General features: G+C 33.9%; 3 protein-coding genes across 3 annotated transcripts; all 3 read right to left on the bottom strand.

The window, feature by feature from the left end:
• Window positions 1-5,496: 5,496 nt before the first annotated feature.
• LOC140872587 (UNC93-like protein 1) lies at window positions 5,497-7,309 on the bottom strand. The gene is made up of 2 exons (XM_073275476.1): window positions 5,974-7,309; window positions 5,497-5,896 (listed from the first exon to the last, which is right to left on the bottom strand). The coding sequence occupies exons 1-2, from the start codon at window positions 7,140-7,142 to the stop codon at window positions 5,674-5,676; spliced, it is 1,392 nt and encodes a 463-aa protein (XP_073131577.1). The 5' UTR covers window positions 7,143-7,309; the 3' UTR covers window positions 5,497-5,673.
• Window positions 7,310-10,303: 2,994 nt separating this feature from the next.
• LOC140872492 (uncharacterized) lies at window positions 10,304-14,110 on the bottom strand. The gene is made up of 9 exons (XM_073275337.1): window positions 13,794-14,110; window positions 13,120-13,363; window positions 12,878-13,027; window positions 12,027-12,084; window positions 11,816-11,908; window positions 11,630-11,728; window positions 11,245-11,336; window positions 10,884-10,943; window positions 10,304-10,777 (listed from the first exon to the last, which is right to left on the bottom strand). The coding sequence occupies exons 1-9, from the start codon at window positions 14,000-14,002 to the stop codon at window positions 10,517-10,519; spliced, it is 1,266 nt and encodes a 421-aa protein (XP_073131438.1). The 5' UTR covers window positions 14,003-14,110; the 3' UTR covers window positions 10,304-10,516.
• Window positions 14,111-16,378: 2,268 nt separating this feature from the next.
• Window positions 16,379-18,290, bottom strand: LOC140872541 (large ribosomal subunit protein uL6z/uL6y). The gene is made up of 3 exons (XM_073275409.1): window positions 17,868-18,290; window positions 16,800-16,922; window positions 16,379-16,654 (listed from the first exon to the last, which is right to left on the bottom strand). Exons 1-3 carry the CDS (start codon window positions 18,240-18,242, stop codon window positions 16,568-16,570), a joined length of 585 nt encoding a protein of 194 aa, XP_073131510.1. The 5' UTR covers window positions 18,243-18,290; the 3' UTR covers window positions 16,379-16,567.
• Window positions 18,291-26,693: the final 8,403 nt, after the last annotated feature.

A 26,693-nucleotide genomic window follows, 5' to 3' on the forward strand; every position in this document is an offset into this window, starting at 1 on the left:
GATCATGGGGTTTGAGTAAGCCGACTGTGACTGTTTGACTTGCGGTTATTCTAAGAGTTTTCCTAGGATTGACCTAGTTAGTCAGTGGACTAAGTTAGTGCCAGTGATGAGGTGATTCATCTAGAGGCATAGGAATATTGTTCGGTTTAGAACATTGGGCTTTGTTCTAGATTGTTTCCTTAGAATAGTAGGCTGTCTGACCTTTGATAGGTTTAGACTTGTCATTATGGGTTTTCATCGGGATACTAGGTCCAGTATATGCCGAGAGTTGTGGACTATAACCATGACTAGACGTGATGGGGCGCGACCCTATGCCAGCGTTACCTATGAGTCTTTGTGCTTCAGGAGATGGCGGTGGGAAGGCTACTCAGTCTAGGGATTTGGCGACAGTCACAACAGGATATGACCTTGGATTGGATTTCAGGTTTGATATCATTGGCTAGTTATCGTCTGGTGTGCCAGAGATATAGGTTGAGTATTCTGCTATGGGAACCAGTCTTGGAGGGATTTCCTTCATGAGTGTGTACTCTGAGCAGATAGGTTTTTAATATTTGGGTTACTGCTAGACGTGTGGATCTAGTAGGTGGATGGATTTCTACCAGCGATGGCTAAGGGTTGTCATCATACTGTGTTAGGAGTCATCCAAGATGCTGGATGGGATGTTGTTTTAAGACTTCGACTTGAATACGAGGACTACTCTATGATGATTGATTTCATCTGTAATAGGATTATGTCAGACGCTAAGGATTGTACAGAGATATTTGAGATATGAGGGAAGCGTGGCATATACCCGTGAAGCCTTGATGGTTGTCCAGGTGGGTTATCGTGGTAAGCTACCTCAGTCTTGAATTGTTGTACAATCTTAGCGAGGGATATAATCAGGAGTATGTCCGAAGATTGTGGAAATCTTGGGATTCTTTAGTGTAATATTCTTGGACTTGACGAGTCGCGATGTTCATCCTGAATGAACTAGGCAAGGATAGTGAGTCCAGTGATTGCGCTAAGTAATGTCTGATAATTTCAGAGGTTGAGCGTAGGATTTTTCATGAGGTGGAATTGGACTTATTTCATCTTGATGTTTGCCTTGGGTGAACAAGACAACGATTGGTAGTGCTAAGGTGGCACGGGATTTGTGCTAATGACTACTAGTGGCAATTGGCTAACTCTGTTAGAGTTAGGTTGATTAAGTTTAGTATACGAGGTAGCTGTCAGTAGTAAGGCACGATATTGTGTTGATAGACTACTAATAGCTATTTTCTGGTTATCCAGTACGGGTGTGTTGAAACCAGAGCGATTTGGGTATTCCAAGTGTTTGGAAATAGTTCTCTGTGGCAGCTGATTCATGGGTTTTGTCCGAGCCATGTAGGTTGAATGATCAGTGGTTGTCTGATCGGACGTGTGTGAGCATCAGTAGATCGACGATTTTGATTGGTTGAGTCAATCAGTGATGATTTGGATATAGCAATCGAGAAATACTTGGGATAGTATTTTGTCGCTTAGTGCTTGAGAGATGAGTACTTGGTACAGTCTCGGAGCATGTGATGCTTTGGAATCTCTAGAATTGCCGGAGACGGATAATTTGGGATTGCTGTAATCGGGAACGATTGCAATTGGACTTGTATGGTCAAGTTAGGTGATAACTTGACGGTGGAAACAAGCGAAGGAATTGGTAGCTCATCGAATAGTGTTCTTGTGATGATGTCGTAGTATACCGTTGGGTTTGAGATCCAACGAAAATTGTGTACTCGTATGGACATCGGTTGTCTGATCGTGAGGTGTGACATTAGCTGAGATCTAGTTCTCGAGATCCAGCAGGCTGTGTCACTAATCTTTCGGCGAGCGATGTACGATATCTCTGAGGTGACTGAGATAGTCAAGGATCGACTTAGTAGCCAACGAGATTTGCCTTTGGGATCGAAAATTTTGCAAGATCGTGACAGATCGAATGTGTTCTTTCGAGTCAGTGAGTCACATCCATGCAGGTTGTTTGTCAAATATATTGCGTTTTAGCAATGAACGACAATCAGAGGCGTTTTGTGTGACAAGTTACTTCGAGCATAAGTGTTTCCCCGGAGTGACTAGGGAATAGATGAATTGTCCTTTCGGCGCTAAGGCTGATGCTTTCAGAAAGATTTGACTGTCGAGAATCCGTTGGGATTTAGTTTCCAGAATCTTTATGTTCAACCGTGGTAGGTTGGGACGAGCGATGATGGTATCACCAGAGACTCCAAGTTGAGTTATACCAGACGCATGTAACTGTCGAGTTTTCGAGACGGAACAAGAAGCGTTTCCATATGTCTGTGTACTGTGGAATGTCCCAGTCGAGCATAGGTAGGAGCTTGCCTTAGTCTTGATGTGTGCACAGTGATTGCGAGTATGTATAACTATCAGGAGGATGTCTATCGATTGAATTCATGTGTGAATAATCTATGGTCGAGATGATGTAGATCATCAGAGGCGTGATGATTTCCATTGCAGTGTATGCGTGGCTTCGCAGGCCAATGGCTAGGAGATGACTTAGCGTCATTATTGGAGAGCGATGATAGTTCTCATCAGGGCACAATGTTGAGTTATACTAAGAAACATGAACTGTGATTAGTACTAGACTGAATGATCTGAAGTTCCCAGTAATTGCTTGGGAAGCTCGTTCGCTTCGGTAGGGAAGGGGAAGGATGACTAGTCTGGGAATCATGTTAAGTAGTTACGTTGGAGTATAGCTTTGTGGCAACTAGATTCTCTTGGGGAGAAAATTCGGGTTTTGTTGTGTCAGCACAGTGTTGGGATTGGTGTTTCCTAACTAGAGGTGTTGAGCACTGAGAAGTTTTGGAACCATTAGATGGTTATATTCGATTAGTGGTTCGACGAAATGTCGTAAGCTAGTCAGGTTATGACTTGGTCTTCGTCAGTCTAAGATTTTCCTTGGGACGATGATCTCTATTGAGCGGGTGTTTGTTTCCTTCGTGATCAAGAAGATCGTGGTCAGAATGGAAGATGTACCAGTTTTGTGATACGCTAGTGCCAGAGGAGTTCAACTGTCGACCAGTAGCGCAGTAATCTTCAGTTGGAAGAATATTAATGCGGTTCAGCATTAATGAAGCTTTCAGGGAATTTGACAAGAATCTGAGTGTGTCGGAAGCCGTTTCGACCAGACACTCGAGCAAGGGTTTCTAATACGTTCTCGAGATTTTACCCTAGATTTCGAAGACGAAATATTTTAAGGGGGGGGGGGGGAGAATGTAGTGACCCGTATCCGTAATTAACGATTAATGACTATATTAATCGTGTAATCATGTTTTGATTTATTAATACATGATTAAGGAAGTTTCGGTTGGATTAACGGACTTCAGAAATGGATTCAGAATGATCGAAAAAGGCCCGAAGGGTGACCAGGAACGGAAGCAACGTTCATGAACGGATGCAACGTTCTGGCAGTGATGTCATCCGTGACGTCAATAATATTACGTCATTGCTTACGTACTTGATGGGACATCGGAAGCAACGATGGGGATTGGAAGCAACGTTCGTCAGGCAGAACAGACGCAACGTTGAGGAACGAACATTCCGTTCCGTGTCTATAAATATGGGATCCGAGGCTCATTTGCAACTCGCACCTCTCCTCTATTCTCTCTCGTTTCTTAGCCTTTTTAGTCAGATCTAGGGAGATCTAGGCATCCTATGGGGAATCCGGAAGTGGCATAGCGATCCAGGCGTCGTAGCGGAGCTGTGGCCTAGTTTTAAGGCAATTATCATCAGCGGGCTGACGGCGGATGTAGGTATAACTATGGTCTCCATAAATTATTTAGGAATATGCAATAGTTTAGTTAAGCTTTTAGATCTTATTGAATGATGCATGGGTATTTGCATTGTAGAGTTGATGATAGACTAGGAACCTAGAATGGGACTGCTAGGACTGCATGTAGAAAGGTACGTAAATACTGACTGAGATAGCCAGCGGGTTTTTCATGCTTATATGTTGCATTTGTGTGTCATATTATTATGCAGCATGTGCATATCATATTGTGTATGTCCATCTTTTGAGATGAGTCATGTTGGGCCGCTCAGCCCTGTTCGGACGGTTGATGTCAAGCGCCCCGCGACCGACGGGTTAGCTGGCACTGGCATCTGTAAGACACGGTCTACGTCCGATAGGAATTAGCAGTGTACACAGGGTTTTCTCCCCGGGTTGTACCACTCATGTCCTAGGCGCCATTACTGAGCAGTTGTATACAGTTATCCCAGATATGGATACCCTGTCATTTTCATGCATCATGTTTGTATGTTTTACCCGTGCTTTCGTATTGAGCTTAGAGCTCACGTCCAGTCTTTTCTGTGTATCTGGACACCCCATTCGACGGGACAGGTGTAGGTGCAGGATCGAGCACCAGGAGCTTGGAGTAGCCAGTGACCAGTGCTGCAGGATTAACTGTAGGTTTTTGCCCTTTAGGCTTATTTATTCGATTGATTTGTATAATCGAATTTGTTTAACCGGTTGTATTTTGCCGATCTGCTTTTATTTAAGTCTTTCGCAGCGATTTATTTAATGCACGCTTAATTATGCTCTTAACTCTGATTAGGTAGTGGATCCGGGTTGGATCGCTACAATGCGTGTGAGTAATGACATAAGCACGTTGAAAAGATTTGTCTTATACGGTGAAGACAACCGTCGAATCTAGGGCGTTAAAGTTGGTATCAGAGCCGATCTCTCTTAGTACGATATGGTTTTCTACCCATATCAAGAAGGTTCATCTTCTTTTCAGGAGCGAGTGAGGACATAAGCACGCTGAAAAGACCCGTCTTGATACAGTGGGGGTAGTCATTGAATCTGAGACGTTAAAGTACGGTTCGTCATTGTAATGTCAAATTTACCATAATTTAATTTTATATCATATTAAGCATAAAAGAGACTTTGGTGTGTTGGTATTCCCCGTACTTTATGGTCTTTGATAACTATTTAATTACGAATATGTCTCAATTACGTTTTTTTTTTTTGGATATTTATATACGGAAACTCATTTTTTTATTTTTTATTTTTTATTTCATAATTTATTTTTATTTTTTGTTTATTATTAAATAGTGTATTATACAAGCAAACAACGAGTGTAATCGATTATTAATAATAATAAAAGAAGAATTCATTTAATTTCATCGATGATATTCGTATTTCTCTAAGTGAAAGAAATAAAAATAAAATATATCTTTGTACATATGATAATATATTGATGGGAGCAAACAAATATAAAATTGTTGTGACACAAAGCTTTTATAAGATAAGGCCCTGACATGTCTATTCCCGCTAGGGAGAGCTAGAATCGAGGAGAGTATTATTAAATTAAATTGTGGGTTTTTTTTAACCTTTTGACAAATCTACGTGCTAAAAAATAAATTTTAGGAAGAGCGACTCGAGAACATAAAATCAAGTGGATCACACACCAAGGGAACAACAATTTTTATTGATTGAAACCAAACGAACAAACAATAGGAAACAAAAAAATTGCAAAAAAAACATGAATTACCATAATCAATCTTCCCAAGAGGGTACATGATACATGTCACATTGAGTTTCACTGCGGGATCACATATACATTTACAATAAAACGAAAACTATCATTTTCGTAAATAAAACTTCTACATTCAGAAGAAATTAGACTGTAAACATGCCACGAAACGATATCATCAATGAATGCCAGGGAGTGCCGCCGCACTGTCCTTGGTTTTTCCATCGGTTTCATCATCGTCCTTGACAGCTTTCAAGATCAGTATAACCAACAAAGGATAGCTTATAGTGGTGAGTGCCCAGTTCGTGATAAGCTCATTCAGAAACGGCACATTATGTGCGTCGATTTGCCAAGCAACTGCGCCTCCCGCACTCTGCACTCCCTTGTAGAACCCTACGAACCTGATGAAAAAAGAAAAGCTAACTCACCAATCCTTTCATTACATAATCGCATACAAAGAAATGAAAAAAACTGTTACCTGCTAAGGACCTCGGAATCATCAGCCAATGCTCCGATCACCCAATAGACCATACTCTGAAACATGGCATCAAGCAATCCATAACTAAAGTACAATAAAAATGGCCCTGCAAAATGACTCCCTCCCTTGAAATCCAGCTTCTCAGCCGGCAAATGGTCACGCCGGTAATCAAGCTGCTTGGCTAGCCCGCCACCCCAAATAGCAGTCCCAAGAACAGCCACAATCCCAATACCAAGCAACCCCCTAGCCCTCCTACTCTTGAAACTGAAATCCATTATGTACCCGATAATCACAGAACCAATCATCTGTGCACCCCAATAGAATATATTGTTAAACCCTCTAGTCCTAAGATTGAACAGCTGCCCATTAACATTATTAAACTGGTAACTATAGAAAAAGTTACTAGCCCAAGAGGCAGGCACCAAGAGCAACATCCTCCAGTCAAGAAACAACTTCAGAATCGCACTAGCCTCCACCGATACGCTCGAGTACTTGATATTCGTGCAGTGCGATCCATCGTCGCGCACCACACGGCTCGGGTGCAGTATTGATAGAGATAAAATAGTTCCAATAGTCATAAAAACCATGAAACCAATATAGGTACCATCATTGACAGACAGTGCATCAGTCCTATGGTAATTCATTGCAAAAGGAATCAAGCCACCAACCACACCACCCATGTTGAAAATGCTCCAAAACAATGAAATATAAATACCCTTTCTATTATGCGGCGGATACGATGTCATAATGGCACCCTGCGACGCCCACAGAAGGCCAGCGCCTACCCCAAGGATCCCGCCGGCTACAATGGCGAACGCCTGGTGCTGGTAATGATTGTAATACAGAAACGATCCGGCATACAAAACGTACGTGGAGCAGGCGCACACAAGCGTGAGCTTTGGGCCCAAAATGTTGTAGATTCCTCCGCCCAGAACACCGAACACCGCGAAGGTAGAGTAGAGCGCCGTGTTAGCGTTGTTCGCAGCCTTCGGGTTCACCTGCCCGCCGCCGCCCATGCCCGACAGCGCGTTAAACATGCCCGGGCAGCAGAAGCACACGAACCCGATCAACGCAACCTGAACAAGAGGCGAATTGTAGCGGAAAATCGATGGTTTGAATGGGATCTCTTCCGACCCTTTTGCCGTCTCTTCGTCTCCTTGCAAACCCATCTCGGAATTGGATCGACGAGAGAATTTGCGGGATTTGGAAGTGCTGAAAGTGGGAGCGGGGGATGAAGGATTTTAATTTGGAATTTGTTGAATAAAAAAATCGGTGACGATGAATCTGATACAATTGTTTTTATTGTCCATTAATTGACAACTGGAAGAGATTGGGAGATTCCAAGGATCAAACAATCTGTTGCACAAAACTACAAAAATGTGATTCAAGAATATATTATGTCAACTTCATCCAAGGTCTTTTTTCGGAAATTTTCACATTTGATTTCAATATATTTTTTTATTTCAATATATATAAAAAGTATGCTAATTTAAGAATATAATCCAAGTATAACATACTGGGTGATTTTAACAATAAACTCTTTGATGATAATAGTAATATAGTATATTTCTTAAAAAAAAAAAAAAAACATCCTTCATCCTAAACTTTTGGCTCCCCATTTTTTTAACCCAAATTTCCATTGTGAGACTGGATTTTCAGTTCTTATTATGGCATAGTATATATACTAGCGACGGACCACACACAAATATAAAATAATAAAGATAATAAAAATATAACTTCCTTAATATATGAATTTTTTATTTGTCAAAAATAATATTTAAATTTTTGAAATTTTGAAAGTGGATAAGATGTGGTAGTTATGAGTAAATTATAGATTTTTTTAAGTAGACATGAGTATTTTTGTAAAAACTATTTGGTGTCATCAAGTCGGACTACTAAGGGCCTCAACTTTTATAACATTGAAAGACTGCACACCAACCATACTCACTTTTGTGCATACCATTTATGTGACATTCAATCATTAGATGTATAATTCATCACATCCAATAGATGAGTGACATTTAATGGTGTGCACAATGAGTGAGCACGATAGTTGTACAACATAATAAAATTGTATGTATATATATATATATATAAAGAATCTCTTCCTTAGACACTATCTTTTCATTTGCCAAAATTGTCCTTATGTGATATAAATATTACACTTTTTTTTTTATTTCTAAATTTTCATATTTAAAATTTTCATATTTTTCTCAACTAAACATTATAGATAAGATAAATTTATAAATAAATTTTAAATATATTTTTATATTATTCTATAAATGAAAAATAAATAAATTTAAATATTATCGAAAAAATAATATTTATATAACATACAATATTAAATATATTATATGATTTTATATACACGCAACGCGTGTGTGCGATTATGTTATATATAAAGCAAAAGCACGTTAGTGGTCTCTTGGTATGCTCACTTTTATTTTTATTTCAAAAAAAAAAACCCCCACAAAATTATAAAATATAAAAAAAAATCAAATCAAATCAAATACTTGAAAAATAAATAAATTTGAATTATATACATACATAACATAATATTTGTATATAACATTACATACGCAATGCGTGTGCATTGCGGTGCGGCTAGTATATTATATATATCTACTATCTACTATTTAATAATAGTTGAGATATATAATAACTACTCATTTGAGGACACCAACTTTTATTCCACTTTTACCCCTCCTTCACATTAGCTTCTATTTTTTTCCAGCTTTTTTTTTCCCATCAACCTTCTTCTCACTCTATTTTTTACATGAAATACTTCAGGTTCTCTCTCTATTTTTACACTGTTGATTTTTTCATTATTTTTTTGATTTTTTACAACATTTTAATCTCATATTATGTTACACACGCAACGCGCGTTGCGTGTGCACAATAGCTAGTATTATATAATATTTCCACCAATTATACTAAGAAAAAAACTCCTATGAGACGGTCTCAAGGATCATTTTTATGAGATGGATCTCTTGTATGGGTTATCCATTAAAAAATATTATAATTTATGCCAAAAGTATTACTTATTATTATAAATATGAGTAGAGTTGACCCGTCTCACGGATGAGACCGTCTCACAGGAGTGTTACTCTTATACTAATTGTTTTTGGTGTATCAAATCACACCAAAATTTACTGTCATAATTATCTCATTCTTATTTAAGATGATTATATCTGGCAGTCTCAATCTAAAATAGCATATACATACCTAAAAATCACAAAGATTATCATATTTAAATAATTGTAATTTACAATAAAAAATAATGTTTTTGCCATAAAAAAATAATAAAAATCCAACTACGAGACCAATTTCACGAAATTTAGTTGTAACTCATAAGATCGTCTCAGTAGATTTTTTGTGATAAATAAATTAATTTGAGAGTCATCGATGGAGATGCAATATGTAGAGTTTTACGCCTATTTTGTAATGATCAGTACACAAATAATTAAAGGGCATCCATCGATGGCGTAACAATTGGGACACAAAGCAATCAATAGGTCGTAATTACAATTGCGGTCACCATAAGCTGTCTCCAGTGATAGTGAAACATAGGATGGTTATGTTTTCAATATTGGGATAAAATAAATCTCACATTTGACTATGAAACAAATTGTCATTATATGCTTATCTGTATTCGGCATAATAATTATTGAATATATCTAGCCGGCAGGCCGGCAAAATGTTTATCCATAAAGCCCAAGCCCATTATTGAGATCATGCAGCCCAACGAGAATCTAAGTAAACTTAAATTAAATACGGGTAATTCATAATAATAAATTCATCGTCGTCGTCATCATAATAAGATATTGATAATTAAGTAGTTTGAGATGTACTGTCATATACATTCGTGTAAAATTTATTTTGCGTAAGAATGAACATAAAATTACAAAGCATGACCAGTTTTTTTTTTTCCTGAAAAAGAAATGATTACCAGTTTATATGGAGTGATAATTTTGAACCATTACATGTAATTTATTCCAATTATTTTTCATATAATATTAAATTCCATGAAATAGAGTGTGAAAATTAACTATTAACTAAAGAATTAAAAGTTTGAAAATATAAAAGAATCACGCCACGATTACTACAATTAATTTCTACATGTCTCTTCTTGATTAAAAAAATATATAGAACAAATACTAACATTAAAGCGACGAGGAAAAGCTACATAGAATTTGTCAAAAAAGTATAGGAAGTAAATTTATGCTAGCATTCGATAAAAGAAAAGAGAAAAATCATAATTGCTGAATAATATTTTTTTGGACAAGTGATTGAAATCCTAAGGAGCATATTTGGAAATTTGAGAAAGGGGTAAGAAAAACAACTATTAAATTGTTTTTGTCCATTTGGGTCTCAAGGACATAGGCAATGAAAAATCTCTCTCAGAAAGAATCTACTTTCTACGCAGTTTCAATTATCATAATTTCTCATAGTAACAAAATATCGGGACAAAGCTCATCATCATGTAAAAAGAACGCTAAAAAGAACTGTTTTTCGAATAGAGTTGGCAATTGGCATTATCTCATTATCTTCCATTTTTATCCTTCTTCGGCCTCTGCAGTGAAAAAACAGGGTCGCCCGCACGGCTATGACTATCATCTTCCGGACCAGGTTCATCACCAGATTCCCAAGACGGAGCATCACTTTTAGTATGGTCCATTATGTCAGGATTCTCGGGAAGCCCACTGGGCGATTTGTTGTCAATCAGGTTCTTGTACACAGAGAGGGCTTGAGCAATCATACTGGCAGGATTGGAGGGACTCGAGGGAAGTAAAATAGTCGTTCCCTGGATCGATGAAAATAGGAAAAATGTTCAAAACAGTAATGTTTATTGGACACTGATGCCACACGTTACCTTATAATAACATGACCTAAGATTGAATGTGCCTTACCTCTTTTGCAATCTGACTGAAGGCCTGAACATACTGCTCAGCGATTTTTAAACTTGCTGCCTGCAAGTTCAATGCATGATCATCCTCAATGAATATCAAACGGCTCATGCCGAAAGCTTTATTGGAGTACATATAACTAATTTTAGCAAAAAGAATTATCGAGTATTTTTTAAACATGCCCCACACACCAAAAATAGCAATGGGGAACAGACATTTTTTAACATCTTCATTAAGTGAAAATTAGGAGGTTAAGAACGTAAGAAATTAGAAGAAAAAATAATCAACTTCAAGAGCTACAAGAATTATCATATACATGATTAAACTGTTTGATTACAGATATTAAAGAAGATGAAAATCTGACCTCGACACCCCCAGTTCTTTGAAGTGACTCTGACACCATATCAATCCCTTTTGCAGTTGCTCGTGATCTAGCAACGATAGCTTCTGCTTCTCCTATTATCGCATAAATTCAAGATGACAGTAAATCAAGGGATCCACATGGTATATATGTCAAACATACTGGCAACATTTATAATGTCATGGATTATAATCCATTAACATTCACCAAATATACACAAAAATGGTGACCAATGTTAGTGTTTAAACTTTAACATTGGTAGCAGACGAGTACTCTCCTCAGTAACATATAATGGCTGAATGGTATGCATCATTCATTTGGATGCTAATTATTCAATGCTCTTGAACAGTTGGGCAAAATCTCGAGCAAGCCACACATGGTAACCAACCTAGAGCTCTGTTAACTTGGTCCAGCTTTGCAGCTTCTGATGCAAGGATCACTGCATTCTTCTTTCCATCAGCAATATTAATGTTCGCCTGCCTTTCTCCTGTTTATATATGAACAGTCCGTTATCTTTCCACAACTATGAAACATGAAAGTTAGCATGTCAAGAGAAGAAAGTAAAACCAATTACCTTCAGACTCCAAAACTTGAGCTCTCTTTTTGCGCTCTGCTTCAGCCTGCATCTCCATTGCAGCCCTTACTCCACGTGGAGGAGATATATCCCCTGAAATTGGAAGAGTAATCCAAGATTTGAACATGATGCAGAAGGAATCCATGAAATTTTTTTGCTAGAACAAGCAGCCAAAGAATTCTTCTTAAAGAGGAAAAAAAACAGTACTCACTTATTTCATAACGAAGGCACTTTAGACCCCAATCTTGTGCAGCTTCATTGATAGCAATCTACACCAAACATATTTTTAAAACACTCTTAAAGTATTTGAAGAGGTTGGGAGTAGCTGACTCTCAAGTAACATGAAAACATTTTGTATGACAAGGTGAAAGGCCACCAAAAAACACACAAACTAATTATATATATTATTTTCTTGTCTGTAATGCACAAATACTTAATAATATATAGTTATCCTTATAGTGAATAACAACGACCAGAAGGTATGCACTCCCTTCACAATTTCCAGTTTACACACTTTTCTTTTATCTGGAAAGTTGTTATATACACAGCACAAAACTGTCAAGTACAAGCAAGCCTCATATTACTATCAAATGCAAGAAGAAAGTCTGTCATGAACTTTAAGATAACCGAGTTTACATCGACTACCTCCAGACATAATGACATGCAGATTAATCTACTCTGATTCGAACACTACCTTGCTTCATATTTACACAACACTTGTCTGTCTAGCATCATTATCAGTTTATCACAAGTGCCCCCTCCAACCAAAATATCTTGTAAATAGCATCTTATCTTAGAATAACACACAAACCAAGTACATGTTAAAGAGTATACTTAACAAACATCTCCCAACATTCTTTTTCGTTTGGAAAAATACTAGTGCCGAATACTGAAGTGATCAATTCCAAAGTAAGCCAGTATCTACTACAATAAAGTATAAACACTTTAATCCCGTTGACTGCAAGAGCAACACATAGTAATCCTGTTAAATGCAAGAAAAATGGCAAACTAATCACACTATCGCAAGAATCAATAACTAAAATCCCAGTATCAAATACTCACCACAATTTTATCGTTAAGAGTATCCCTTTCCTCAAAAGTCTTGTCAAGAGTTATCTTACCAAGCTCACTCCTCATGGTTGTCTGCGCGAGTTGAATCACAGCATACAATGGATTCTCAACTCCATATGATGCCAACTGCGGGTCCACTATCTTCAGAGAAAAAAAAGAACATATTCTCTTCAGAAGATCATTTCCAATCCAAAATAAACCCCATGAAATCACATGCAGATAGATATTGGTACCTTAACATAGAGAACCCCATCAATTTGAATGCTAACATTGTCCTTGGTAATGGCGGACTGATCAGGAATGGGAATCGCTTCTTCTTTCAGTGAATGCACGTAAGCAATCTTGTCAACCAGTGGAATCAACAAATGGATTCCAGGAGTCAATGTTTTCACATACTTCCCGAATCGCTCAATAACAAATGCTTTCTTCTCAGGGACAATCCGAATTCCCCAATTCACTGGTGGTTGAATCTCATAACTTGATCAAACATCAAACTATAAGTCACATGGTCGGTTGGTCACAAAGCAGTATAAGTATTGCATTATCAATGGATTCGACAAGATTTCAATGCATATTATGATAAATACGGGACGCAATTGATTCATACACTATATTAATTCCTCGATCCACTCGATGATGAATTTATTAACATCGAACATGTAGGTTAACTACAAGCATTTTCATTCTCTTTTATTTTTGGCGATCAACAACCCAAAAAAAAAAAAAACTCACAACAGTATTAGCATAAAACAATCAACAAAAAAACAGCAGCAGCAGAAAATATAACCTAGTGATGATAACGGAAAAGCGAACTGAAATTATGAGCAATGCAGCGACAGTGTTAACGTCAAATGCTGATAAAATAGTAAATGAACAGTAAAGAAGAAGGAGAAATGAGTAAAAATACCTAGTGTGGGGGTCGCGGGAGTAACCGATGTGGCGAACGGGTGCAGAGAAGGGAGCGGGAAGATAACGAGGAGAAATGGAAGTGGAAGACTGCCTGAGAAGCGGCGGAGGCGCGGTGGAGATAGCACGAAAGCCGATCGGCGATTGAGGAGCAAGGAGGAACTTGAGAGCTCGAAGCCTGGAGAGGGAGGTGGATTTGAGGGTATTCATGAGGCTTGATTGAGAAGAAATTGGGTGGGAAGGGAAAAGCCCTTTTTAAACCCAGGGGAGAGGGGCTTGTGGAACAAGAAAACTGGATTTCACCAAACGCAGGCTCGGTTTCTTGGGGAATATTTCATTCAAATTCAAGTGCACTATCTCGTGATAGATACACTAAAAAGGGTTGACCCGAAAGGAACTCAATCGCACATGATTTAGAGGTCTATTGGCTTATGAGAAGTTAAATCAGAAGAGACTCATTAGCTCATGCGGGGTTAAATCGAATAATGTGCACGAGCGGCAGGGAAGGAGCAACATGACCAACCCACAAAGCATACCCCATAATATTTCAACAGGAAATATTTTCCCATGAGGATCGAACCCGAAACGCTGGCAAATTTTTTTCACACGTCACCTCAGGTCGTACCAACTCGTCTATTTTCCTGTGGGCTCTCGTGATAGATACTCGTACTGAAAAATAGTGGATATCACATTTACTGTTAAATTGATAAATGTCAATTGTTATATGTATTCAAGGCAGTGTTTTTACGGTTAGCATCTAACCAACCTTTTCTTGGACAACCGTGCACCAACATAATCGGAAGATTTGACTAGGGTTTTACCTTACTTTACACTAACTAGTACACTACTCATGTAAGGTATTTATTATTTAATAAAAATATTATCCCCTTAGTTTTATACAAAAAATAATATGTTTATCATAATTTACTTATATATTTTTTTATTTACATATTTTTTTTTATAAACAACCGTTATCCTTTGAAACGAACGAAGTAAACCTTCCGAGAAAACACAATAGTCTGCGTATCGTGTTAGTCTGATAAATCACATTGGACAAATTATATGCGTAATCACCAAAGAAAATGTTAGGTAAAAAAATCGAACTATTGATTATTGATCAAACTCTTACTTATTCATTCAGCTCAATCATCCTCTCAAAAATATTTTTACTTGATTGAAATTGAACAACTAAAAAATTTTACACAGTTCATATTTTTAATCATATAGTTAATTTATAACTGATGCGATTCAGAATTCAGTATATAAAGATATCACATAATATATGATGGAATTTAACATTGACAAATATTAAATTGATTTTTAATAATTATACATGATTTAATTAATAAAATTTTTAACTAACATGTAGTTTGTTTTCAAAGTTTTTGAAGAAAATGATGCATATCCAAAGAGGTAAATGATTGCAAAAAAACCAAAAAATTGATATTAAAAAAATCATAATGCTAAATTCAAGCATTGCATGCAGAAATATTCTGCTAGCTGCAACCAAAAATTGCATCAAGCAACATCTTCCGAGAGATGTGATGTGACACGCTACCAAAACCATTTACTTTTATAAAGTAGAATAATTATGTTTACTTCTATTTTTTTTTTTTTAATTTTTTGAATTCGAGATTTCATGTCCGGCTCTTCCATCTATAAGTAGGTTAGTTTTTATCATATTAGACGGACCTTCATTTACTACTTCTCCATTTCTCTTTGTAATTATACTCCAGAGATTTTGTGACATAATAATATTAGTACTGCTAGGTGTTCTTGGAATTCTTCTTTTTTTTAAATTTCTATAAATTTAAATATTTTTATTTTTGATTGATTAGCATGAATGACAGACTAAACTAATTTATTCTAAATCATGACCTAACTATATAATTATTTATAACCTGGTTCATATGTAATTGAAATATGAATAAAGATTAAAATATTTTAGATTAAATCTCTTGAAGCTCTTTTGCCTTGTTAGCCGAGTCATGACGTTGTTGGCGTAAAACGCTCCGGTTCCATCCAAATGATTCACCAACCAATTACCAACCTTGAAATGCTCATTCACAAATCACTTGGAATCCTACTTGTTACATATCATCATGTAGCAACGAACAAACCTGCCTTCCAATTATTGATAGTTGAACTTTGAAATGACATTTAGAAAGAATTCGTCTTTTATTAGAATGTCTAATCTTTTTCGTAATATCAAACTTATATTTATCTATAATGAAAAATAAAATTTAATATAAAATAAATATTTTTTGATTTTTTCTTGAATCAAAATGGAAAGAAAATATATCTTTTCTTACAAATTAACTGTGAGGCCGTGTAGAATCTATATTGCAAGTTAAAGACCGTCTCCACAAGTTTTTGTTATTTAAAAATTTAAATGACAATTTGGGAGATGGATTTCAAATTCAAAGTACCTCAATACATTATTATCAAATTAAGACGCAAGGACCTCTAATCCATTGAGATTTGGGGACTTAGATTTCAAATCCATAGTCCCAAACGTACACGAACATTCTATACTTCATATATGTGAAGGCCATTCAAAACTCAAAACACAAACCACACAATCTATACTAGTAATTCCATGGGCTCATCTCTGCTGGGACAAATCAACCAGTGCCACAAAAGGCAATTCTTGATACAAAACTTTGTAAATTCATCTTAAAAAATGTCAAAAGGAAATATTCAAACAAGCATTAAATTAAAACAAGCGTAAGAAAAAAGAAACCAATCCAAAGGACAATCCTACGCCTTAACTACTTATTCTTCCTCAGCAATGGCTCCCTTCTCACTAACATAGATACCATCGAGGAATTTTCGGATATCCTTGTTCTTCACATGACATTTCTGTCCAAACAAACACAAGCAAAAGTTTCAGGGCAAGCAGGCAAAATAAAGTTCATCATCCAAACAGATACACCAGATGAAAGTTTTATTGTATTCGCATGTATAACCAAACAAATTTAAGTTCATAGAAAAATATCTAGTGTACCTGGTTTATCAAAGCTGCAGATCTAGAAACAAGCTCAATGTCATTCCCATCCAGAACCAATTCATCCTTGACTTTCTCAGATCGCACAATTGAAACCCCTTCAAGCATATCCACCTTCCTCACCTGGTGTAAATAATGAATGAAAATGTAAACACTGGCCCTAACTGGCATTGAATCAGCAATAAAAGGTCAATAATCACACAAATAAACTGGCCTAGTAATGTACCCCGTGGTCTATGCAGCACCAAGAACTCAATTGTATTACAGTAGGAATTCGAGTAATCACAAATCAGTTGCATGTTACACAGAACTATAACGAGTCCACTTCACATATTTGCACTCATAAAAATGATGCACATGATAAATTCTGAAATGGGCCAAGTATTTTGAACAGATAATCGATTCAAACATTTCACTCATGCATTAAATCAAGGCCAGAGTTTACTACACATTACAAGTTATAGATATCTCAAGGCTCCACTGCAACACATATGATTCCTAAGATGGCAAAGATCAAATCCAAAAAAGGGAAACCAAATGTATGATTCTAAAAAGAACTTTACATAACACGTTTTCCATCTAGAAACATTAAATACAAATCCTCAAAGCTGCACATTTATACTTCCAACTCTACCTTGAAACCAATACTCTACTTGAGGCAAATCAAAACAATTCTCACTCAAAACCAAACCAACATAATTGAACATTAAAACCAGAAAATAAAACCGTCTATCAAAAGAAAGGTTCAAGCTGAACCTACATGTTACTTTGTAAACCATGACCCTGTCTAGATTCTAATGATCGCTGAAATTGACCACGAATGATTTAACAGAATCAGAGAGCAAATGAGTAAATTTACACTATTTGCCCCAAAAATCAAACTAATAAACGCACCTGTTGATCCAATAAAAACCCCACTAACAACTAAATGCAGCAACACACCACACATCAAGATATCCAACCACATCAAAACAGTACTGAATAAATCCAAACTCACCACCAGAAAAAATAAAAAATTTCACAACCGAATATAAAAGAATCATAAACGATGCACGAAAAAAGACATGCCTTCTTCTCTCCGAGAAAATTACGGATCTCAATGGACTTCCCGGTGTTGGTGATGGAGGCGTTGATGGGAAAGTGAGCGTAGACGAAACGCATCTTGTAGCGGTACCCAGAGGTGACACCCTTGATCAGATTGGAGACGTGGCTGAGGGCAGTGCGTATGGAGGCGGAGGTCTTCCGCGATCCGAACCAAGCGTCAATCTTGAGCTTCTTCTTTCCGGTGGCCTCATCGGTAATGAGCTGAAAATCGAGGTTCAAATGCTTGAAGTTGCGGGAGAGCTTCCCCCTGGGACCTTCAACCTCGATGATTTTGGCCTTCACCTTGATCTTCACACCTTCTGGGATATCCATGGTGTCGGAGGAGAGAATAGTCTTCATTTTCTGCGTGTGTTTTCTTCCTTCTCTCGACTCACTCTGTGAAGTGGTGGAAATGGCGGAAACTAAACCCTAAGGGGAGAACTTTTATACTCAAGTTCGGGTCGAAACCCTAGCTTTTTGTGGGCCTCATATATTGGGCCGTGAACGCTCTAATAAAATCAAATCATAGGCCTCGAGTAAGCCCAACAACACTTGTTTGGTTCACTCTTTCATGAATAACCAATTGAAGGATCAAGTGTTTTTCCCAATTTTGCCGACCGTATTTTTGTTATTTTATTTATTATATTGAAAATTTTTATATTGACTAATTTAACACTAAAAATACTATAAGAAGTTTTTTATAGATCAATTTTATGAGACAAAATCTACTATTCGACTCGATCCATAAAATATTACTTTTTTATACTAAAAATATTATTTTTCATTGTAAATATGAATTGGGTCGACCGATCTCACAAGAGACCAATGGCGGAGCCAGGATCTGAAATCCACCCGGGCTAGAATTTTTAATGAGGAACAAAAAATAATGCATAAGAATTAAAACGATGAATAAGATATTTGCTCATTGTAGTCTTAAAAATTTTTTCATTAGTAAAATCTTGGATAATTTTTTATGAAATCGTATTTAAGATTTAAATTTTTTTGACTGATATCACAATTCAAATTTGTTTTCAATATGACATCATATCAGCAATATACGATCAGCACGATGCATAATGTAATATAAATAGAAACTTGAACCGAACAAATCATTAAACTTTTTTTATGAAATCAAAAATTGCAATTATAAAAAAATTATTTTATTGCAATGCAGTCAATTTTAAAATAAAGCAATATCACAAAACATAAAAAAATTACTCAGCAAGAAGAAATCTACATTATAGAAGTGGAAATATTATTTAAAAGACGGAGATTGACATAGATGAAAGTTAAATTTAATCAAATCTAATCAAGATGACAAAGACGAAAAATCACAATTTTGATACATATGGCTATTTAATATTTTTTAAGTGGGCTACATGTGGGCTATTTAATTTTTTAAATTTATCTATTCGGGCTAATATAACATTGATCCAAAAATAATAAAAAAAATATTTCAAAAAATATATATAATACATTAAAAAAAATTGAAAATGGGCCACGGACCTACTTTTAATTTAATATTTATGTCCACACACAATAGTTCAATAACAAAAATAAACAAAAAAATCGATCCATTCCGTTGATGATATGTTCGTTAGTACCTAGACTCTTTATGAGCTCTAAACTCCATAATCATATATATATCATGAGTCTGTATTTTGAAGAATATAGAGATCGAGGTGTTTACAGTTGTTGGATCAGAAAGTTATTTAAAATAATTGGAGATATATATGTATGGACGTTTAAGAGTTTGAGTTGCAACAGTACTACTACCAAGCATATATTTATTAATTACGTACGTTTGGATTGTTGTTGTTGGGTTGTCTTAATTTACATGATACAATATCAATAGCGAAAATTACGTCAAATATCCTTGTGAAATTATCAATGAGCTGATACCCCTGTGAAATTATCAATAAGCTGATACCCTTGTGTAACAAATTTGAGCATTTCAATCACTGTCTTATTTTTTTTAGTGCTCACTTTTCCCAAAAAAATATTTTGTCTCATAAATATATAAAAAGACGAAAGAACCCTTAATTTAAAATAATCTATCATCTCAATTCCAGAACATAAACGTGTTTTTTAGATGCTTCCGCTTAAATAATTTGTCTTGGTCTTCTCTTTAAATTTTAGTCATTGACCCAATCAGGAAACATAAACTAAAAATGCTAGTGCCGATTCCCAAGCTTTCATCGTTCTTTTCTTTCTTTGGTTCAAAAATCCCATTTGCCTACAGCATGCCCTAGCTTTTGAATAGGAGAAAATCAAAACCAATGGACCAGAGATTGAAACTTGTGAATCTCACATAGGTAAATCTTATTCTCAATTATTGTACATAGAAAAATTTCTCTCTAAAGCAAATGATTTTTATATTTTTGTCACTTAATTATTAATATATCATTTTCTCAATTGATATATTATATATTTGTTTCCATCAAATTAATCTTGCAAGGATTTATTTATTTTTTTATTTTTATCACTTGGAATCATACAAAATGTGAAATGATACAAATAACAAACATTGAAATTTTTTAATTTTTCTTCTATAAATTTTTCTAATTCAGACATGGAAGATTTTAATTTGAAATCTTTGATTTCAGGAGGTGGCTGAATAGAAGAAGAAGCTATGGAGACAATATTGGTCTCTTCCTTCTGTTGTATATGAACATCTGTTATATTGTTAAGTGATTGATTTAGTACAAAAGTTGTATAAAAATGAATCTTTCTAAGATCAATAATGATACTATTCAAAACAGTATTATTGAAGAATATGATATTCCTAATAATTTGGATTTATTGAATAAATGGACTATTCCTAAAGTAGAACCTAAACTGGTTTTCAAATTAGGAACTTTTGAAAGATTAGGATTGAAACAAGTAGTAAAAACTACTGAAGAGTCTATTCCTCTTCACAGAAATGAGATGGTAATCGGTTTATTAAACAAAAAGGATATTTTACCTTTTCAAAAAACTCATAAATTTTTACATATTGGTTTAGTGCAAATTACTTTTAAACCTCTTACTTTAGAAGGTCTACCAGAAAGCTTTTTAGCAGCTTTACGTGATGGTAGAAATTTGAATTGGAAACAATTCCTTATGGGAATTATTCAGTCTAGTCTGGCTCATAGACCAGTGTACTTTGATGTTTATCCAAATCTTTCTTTATCTTTATCTGATATAAATATTCTTGATGCTTTAACTTTAAATGTTAAAACCCATGGTTATAATTATATTCCTGGAACATAAGTTATATGTATATGTTATAGAATCTATTTTAAACCTTTATTTACTTTAAATCCCATGTGTAAAAGAGTAGATAAAGATTTGAATGAAACAATTCTAATAAAAACCAATTTTATTAGATCTAAAATTACTACACGTAGATCTATCAAATGGGAAAAAATTATATTTCCTGAAAATTGGATAATTGAACAAGCTGTTCCTAGAAATCCTATTATAAATAGTGATTTACAAAATATTGTTCAGAATAATGAAGGATCTGTAGAAATACAGTTTCATAAAGAACAAAGAAGATTATTACCTTCTTCTGCTAGATCTCTTGCTAGATCTAGATCTATGTATTCTCATATTTCTCCTATAGATTATATGATTGATATACCTCAATCATCAAGAGCATCTACTTCTCAAATAAGAGAAGACAGTGGATCTCAATCCTCTAAAGAGGATGTAGTTGATGAATTAATTATCAACAAGAATAATATTGTTCATGGTATTTATAATGTTCAAAACATTAGAGAAACTGATACGATATCAGAAATGAATTTTATATGATTTTTATGGATAGTACGCCCAAACTTGATTTTTCTAAAGGATCTTTTGCTAGGCAAAAGATTAATTATGAATTTTATCTTCCAAAATGAAATCTTTTCAGAAAATGGTATCTTCAAAGTTTTTTTGAAAAAGAATATGATATAATAAAATATGAATTTTATTCCTTTTGTGAAAAACATAATAAATTGATTCCTTTTGTCCCTTGGTTTATTAGAACTTACGTGATTAATTATATCAATGTTATTGAAAGAACTTATAAACTTTCTTCTGGTTCTATACAGAAATCTTTGTACCCTCCTCAACTACCTTTTCAAATTGAAAAGAATAATAAAATCTTAATTTTTGTTTCTTTCTCTAAATTATTTGAGAATGACACTTTACAGGTTACTATTAAACATATTAACCAAATTTTGGAAAAACAAAATTACACTAATTTATATTTGAATATTTTAGGAGAAGAAATTACTTTTTTACATAATAGAGTCAAAATGATTATTTTTGCTATTAATCAGATTAAACCAGATGTTCATATACAATAGAAGGAAGAGACCAATATTGTCTCCATAGCTTCTTCTTCTATTCAGCCACCTCCTGAAATCAAAGATTTCAAATTAAAATCTTCCATGTCTGAATTAGAAAAATTTATAGAAGAAAAATTAAAAAATTTCAATGTTTCTACTCTAGATGGTAAAATTGATAATGATTCTGATAATGAGATTAATAAATTGAAATGGGCTGATAGACCTACTCATAATAAATATTATTATAGTAGACCTACTCCTATAGATGTTCTTAATGAAGAATAAGAATATATTATTTTTAATAATTATAATGGTAAAAGCATTTATGAATGAAATATTGATGGTTTTGCAGACAAGCATATTTATAATATTGCTCATCGTATGCTTATGCATAGTACTGTTTGTAAGAATAATGGTAATACAGACAAGAATATTGCTAAGATGCTTACAGCAGGTTTTACTGGCCAACTTAAAGGTTGGTGGGATAATTATTTAGCAAAAACTCAAAGAGATGAAATTTTAGGAACTATTAAAATTGAGAATAATATTCCTACTGAGCATGCAGTTTATACTTTAATCATGACTATGATTGAGCATTTTATAGGAAGATTTACTGATAATAGTGAGAATATTCGTATTTTGCTTTGTAATTTACGTTGCAAAACTCTCACTGATTTTAGATGGTATAAAGATACTTTTCTATCTAGAATTTATGAATTACCTGACTGTAATACTAGTCAATGGAAAGCAAAATTTATTGATGGTCTTCCAGGTTTATTTGCTGAAAGAATTAGAAAAATTCTAAGAAAAGATAATTTGTCGATTCTTTATGATAGTTATACTTATGGAAAGCTTATTAGTACTTGTGTTCAAGAAGGTCTAGCTCTTTGCAATGAATTAAAACTAGATAAACAAATAAAAAGACAAAATTTGTTAAAAAAAAGACAACTTGGTAAATTTTGTGACCAATTTGGTATTGATATGCCTAAAGATAAGAAAACAGTACCTGATATAGGTAGATCCAATAGATCTAGCAGATTTTATAGAAAACGTCGTCCCTTATCTGAAAAACAAAAAGATAAGAAAGAAAAAAAGAAAAGAGATACATAGGCAGAAAAGGACATATCCTAAGAAAAATATAAAGGTATTTGTCATAAATGTGGCAAAGAGGGTCATTACGCTAATAAGTGTTGGACCAAAGAAAAGATTAAAAATCTTGACATAGATGATAATATTAAAGAAAAATTATTTAATATCTTTCTAACTTCTAAATCTGATATAAGTTTGGAATATGAATCTTATAGTTCTGAAGATATTAATGCTTTAGAGAATGATTCGATTATCTCAAATTCTGATACTGAGGATTGTGATGCTTGTATTCAAGGACAAGTATGCACTAAGAAAGATAATAACAATGATGAGTTTTATAAACTCATGTCTCAATTTAAGGATATTAATATTAATGTTCTTGATAATAATAATATTTTAGAATTCCTTAAAATTATTAAGGATCTCAGTTTAATTTATAGTATCATTGATAAAATGGATAGTAATCCATCTGCTAGTAATAAGACAGAAGGTCTTATTAATCCTACTTATACTATGACAAAAGTAAAAAAACTTCTCAAACAGAAGTATGAAAATCAAAATCCTGTGACTATTCAGGATTTAGTTCATGAGATTAATAATCTCACAAAAGAGGTAAAAATTTTACAAAATAAAAATTTAGTTCTTCATAAAAGAATTAATAAAATTGAGAAAGGTAAAAAAAAATTTTATGATCAAGGAAATTTTCAGGATACTGAAAATGATTATGATCAAGAAGACTATTTTAAAAAATTATATTTCTTTGAAGATAATCACCTTTCTGTGTTAAGTATGATTATATCTAAAAAATGGTATACTAATATTACTCTTTTAATTGATAATTCTTATAAGAAAAATTTTATTGCCATGATTGATAGTGGTGCGGATTTAAATGTTATACAAGAAGGTCTTATACCCAACAAATATTTTCATAAGACCACTCATTCTTTATCTCATGCAGGTGGAGAACCTCTTGATATAAATTATAAATTACCTAAAGCTTATATTTGTAAGGACAAAAAGTGTATCGCTACAAGTTTACATGCTAAAAATATTTCTAGCCAACTTATACTTGGTCTTCCTTTTATTTATAAAATTTATCCTTTAACTCATATAGATGACAAAGGAATTACAGGTACCTTTGAAGAAAAACCTATTTCTTTTCCGTTTATTACAAAACCTATTAATAGGGTGTTAAATGAATTACAGGATAAAATTGATAGAAATTTTTTTCATATAAATTATATAAAAGAGGAAGTCAATTCCTTAACTATTGAAGAAAAACTGAAGAATTCTAAATTACAGGAAAAAATTCAATTTGTTCATAATAAATTTTCTTTAGAGATCTGTAATGATCATCCCAATGCTTTTTGGGATAGAAATAAACATATTGTTTCTCTTCCTTATGAGAAAACTTTTGATGAAAAAAATATTCCTACAAAGGCTCGTCCTTGTCAAATGAATTCTGAATATTTGGAATCATGTAAAAATGAAATAAAGTCTTTATTAGATAAAAAGTTAATAACTCCCTCTCAGTCTCCTTGGTCTTGTACTGCTTTTTATGTTAATAAGCATTCAGAGAAGGAAAGAGGAGTTCCCAGGTTAGTAATAAATTATAAACCTCTTAATAAAGTTTTGAAATGGATTAGGCATCCTATTCCTAACAAAAAAAATTTATTAGATAGACTTTTTAGTGCTTTAATATTTTCAAAATTTGATTTAAAATCAGGATATTGGCAGATTCAAATAAAAGAATCTGATAGATATAAAACTGTTTTTAATGTTCCAATAGGACATTATGAATTGACAGTAATGCCATTTAGCCTGAAAAATGCCCCTTCAGAATTTCAACAAATTATGAATGATATTTTTTATCCTTTTAGCAATTTTATTATTGTTTATATTGATGATACTTTAGTCTTTTCTAAAGATATTGAATCCCATTTTAAACATTTAGAAATATTTAGAAAAGTGGTTATTCAAAATGGTCTGGTTATATCCAAACCAAAAATGTCTTTATTTCAGATCAATATTAGATTTCTTGGTCATATGATAGAAAAAGGTAGAATTATTCCCATACAAAGAAGTATAGAATTCGGTTCTAAATTTCCTGATGAAATAACTGATAAAACTCAGTTACAAAGATTTTTAGGAAGTCTTAATTATATATCTTCCTATATTAAAAATCTTACTAATGATTCTGCTATTTTATATGATAGACTTAAAAAGAATCTCTCTCCTTGGACTATAGAACATACTGAGGCTGTTAGAAAAATTAAAGAAAAGGTTGAAAACCTTCCTTGTTTGATGCTGGCTAATCCCCAATGGAAAAAAATTATTGAAACAGATGCCTCTGATATAGGTTTTGGGGGAATTCTTAAACAGGTTAACCATAATACAAAACAAGAATATCTTGTTAGATTTTATTCTGGAAAATGGAATGGTGCCCAGAAAAATTATGCTACTATAGCTAAAGAAATTCTTGCCATAGTTCGTTGTGTTTTAAAATTTCAAGATGATTTATATAATCAAAGATTTATAATTAAAACTGATTGTAGATTTGCTAAATTTATGTTTCAGAAAGATTTTAAACATGATATCTCTAAACAAATGTTTGCAAGATGGCAAGCTCATTTAGCTCCTTTTGATTTTGAAATTATATATAAAAAAGGTGAAGAAAATAGTCTTCCTGATTTTTTAACTAGAGAATATTTATCATGTTTGTAGATATGAGTAATCAGGGTAGAGGAACTTATTCCTCTTATAGAGGAAGAGGTGGAAGAGGATAATCGTCTCAGATAATTGCTCAGCATGGTAATAAAAAGCTAATAGCTCAAAATATTGTAAGTTCATCTGGAAGCAATACTCCAGATAAAAGTAATCCATTATATGATGAATTTCAAGAATTTTTGAAGCAGAAAAAAGAAAAAAAAGGAAATATTCCGAAATCTTCGGCATCATATGCCAATGTTATGAAAGAAGATGAGAATGATTCTCAATATACTGAGAATGAATATCAAGAGATAATTCTTCTTATAGAAGAAAAAGATATTCAATGGATGGAAAATCCTTGGAATATTATGGAAAGGTATTTATCTAACACATCATATGTGACTGGATCTTATAAGCCAAGAGGATTTTATGAAATCTACTTCTTTCTACACAAACAGTGGAAATCACTCATTTTCAGGTAATACCCAGACACAAGGGATTTATAATTTCTCTAAATTTATTATCAAAAAGATTATATCTATCGAAGAATGGGAAATTTCTCCATTAGTTGAAAAAGAATTTTATTCTCCAAATCATAAAACAAATTTCAAATATAACTATTGGGATTATATTGAAAGTTTTCAAAAAACTTTATTTTATGAAAATAAGAAGAGAAAGCATTCCTGGTTTTTAA

Source organism: Henckelia pumila, unplaced genomic scaffold (assembly GCF_033568475.1).
Source record: "Henckelia pumila isolate YLH828 unplaced genomic scaffold, ASM3356847v2 CTG_466, whole genome shotgun sequence".
Classification (NCBI taxonomy): Eukaryota; Viridiplantae; Streptophyta; class Magnoliopsida; order Lamiales; family Gesneriaceae; genus Henckelia; species Henckelia pumila.

Excerpts from the sequence above, each read along its gene's own strand:
- LOC140872587 (XM_073275476.1), bottom strand. The coding sequence starts at position 7,142 with ATGGGTTTGCAAGGAGACGAAGAGACGGCAAAAGGGTCGGAAGAGATC. Across the intron at positions 5,897-5,973 it reads GATTCCGAGGTCCTTAGCAG|GTTCGTAGGGTTCTACAAGG; the intron begins GTAACAGTTTTT and ends TTTTTTCATCAG.
- LOC140872492 (XM_073275337.1), bottom strand. The coding sequence starts at position 14,002 with ATGAATACCCTCAAATCCACCTCCCTCTCCAGGCTTCGAGCTCTCAAG. Across the intron at positions 12,085-12,877 it reads CTCTTAACGATAAAATTGTG|ATTGCTATCAATGAAGCTGC; the intron begins GTGAGTATTTGA and ends TGTTTGGTGTAG. Across the intron at positions 11,337-11,629 it reads CCAAGTTAACAGAGCTCTAG|GAGAAGCAGAAGCTATCGTT; the intron begins GTTGGTTACCAT and ends ATGCGATAATAG.
- LOC140872541 (XM_073275409.1), bottom strand. The coding sequence starts at position 18,242 with ATGAAGACTATTCTCTCCTCCGACACCATGGATATCCCAGAAGGTGTG. Across the intron at positions 16,923-17,867 it reads ATTTTCTCGGAGAGAAGAAG|GTGAGGAAGGTGGATATGCT; the intron begins GCATGTCTTTTT and ends TATTTACACCAG. Across the intron at positions 16,655-16,799 it reads CTGCAGCTTTGATAAACCAG|AAATGTCATGTGAAGAACAA; the intron begins GTACACTAGATA and ends TTGTTTGGACAG.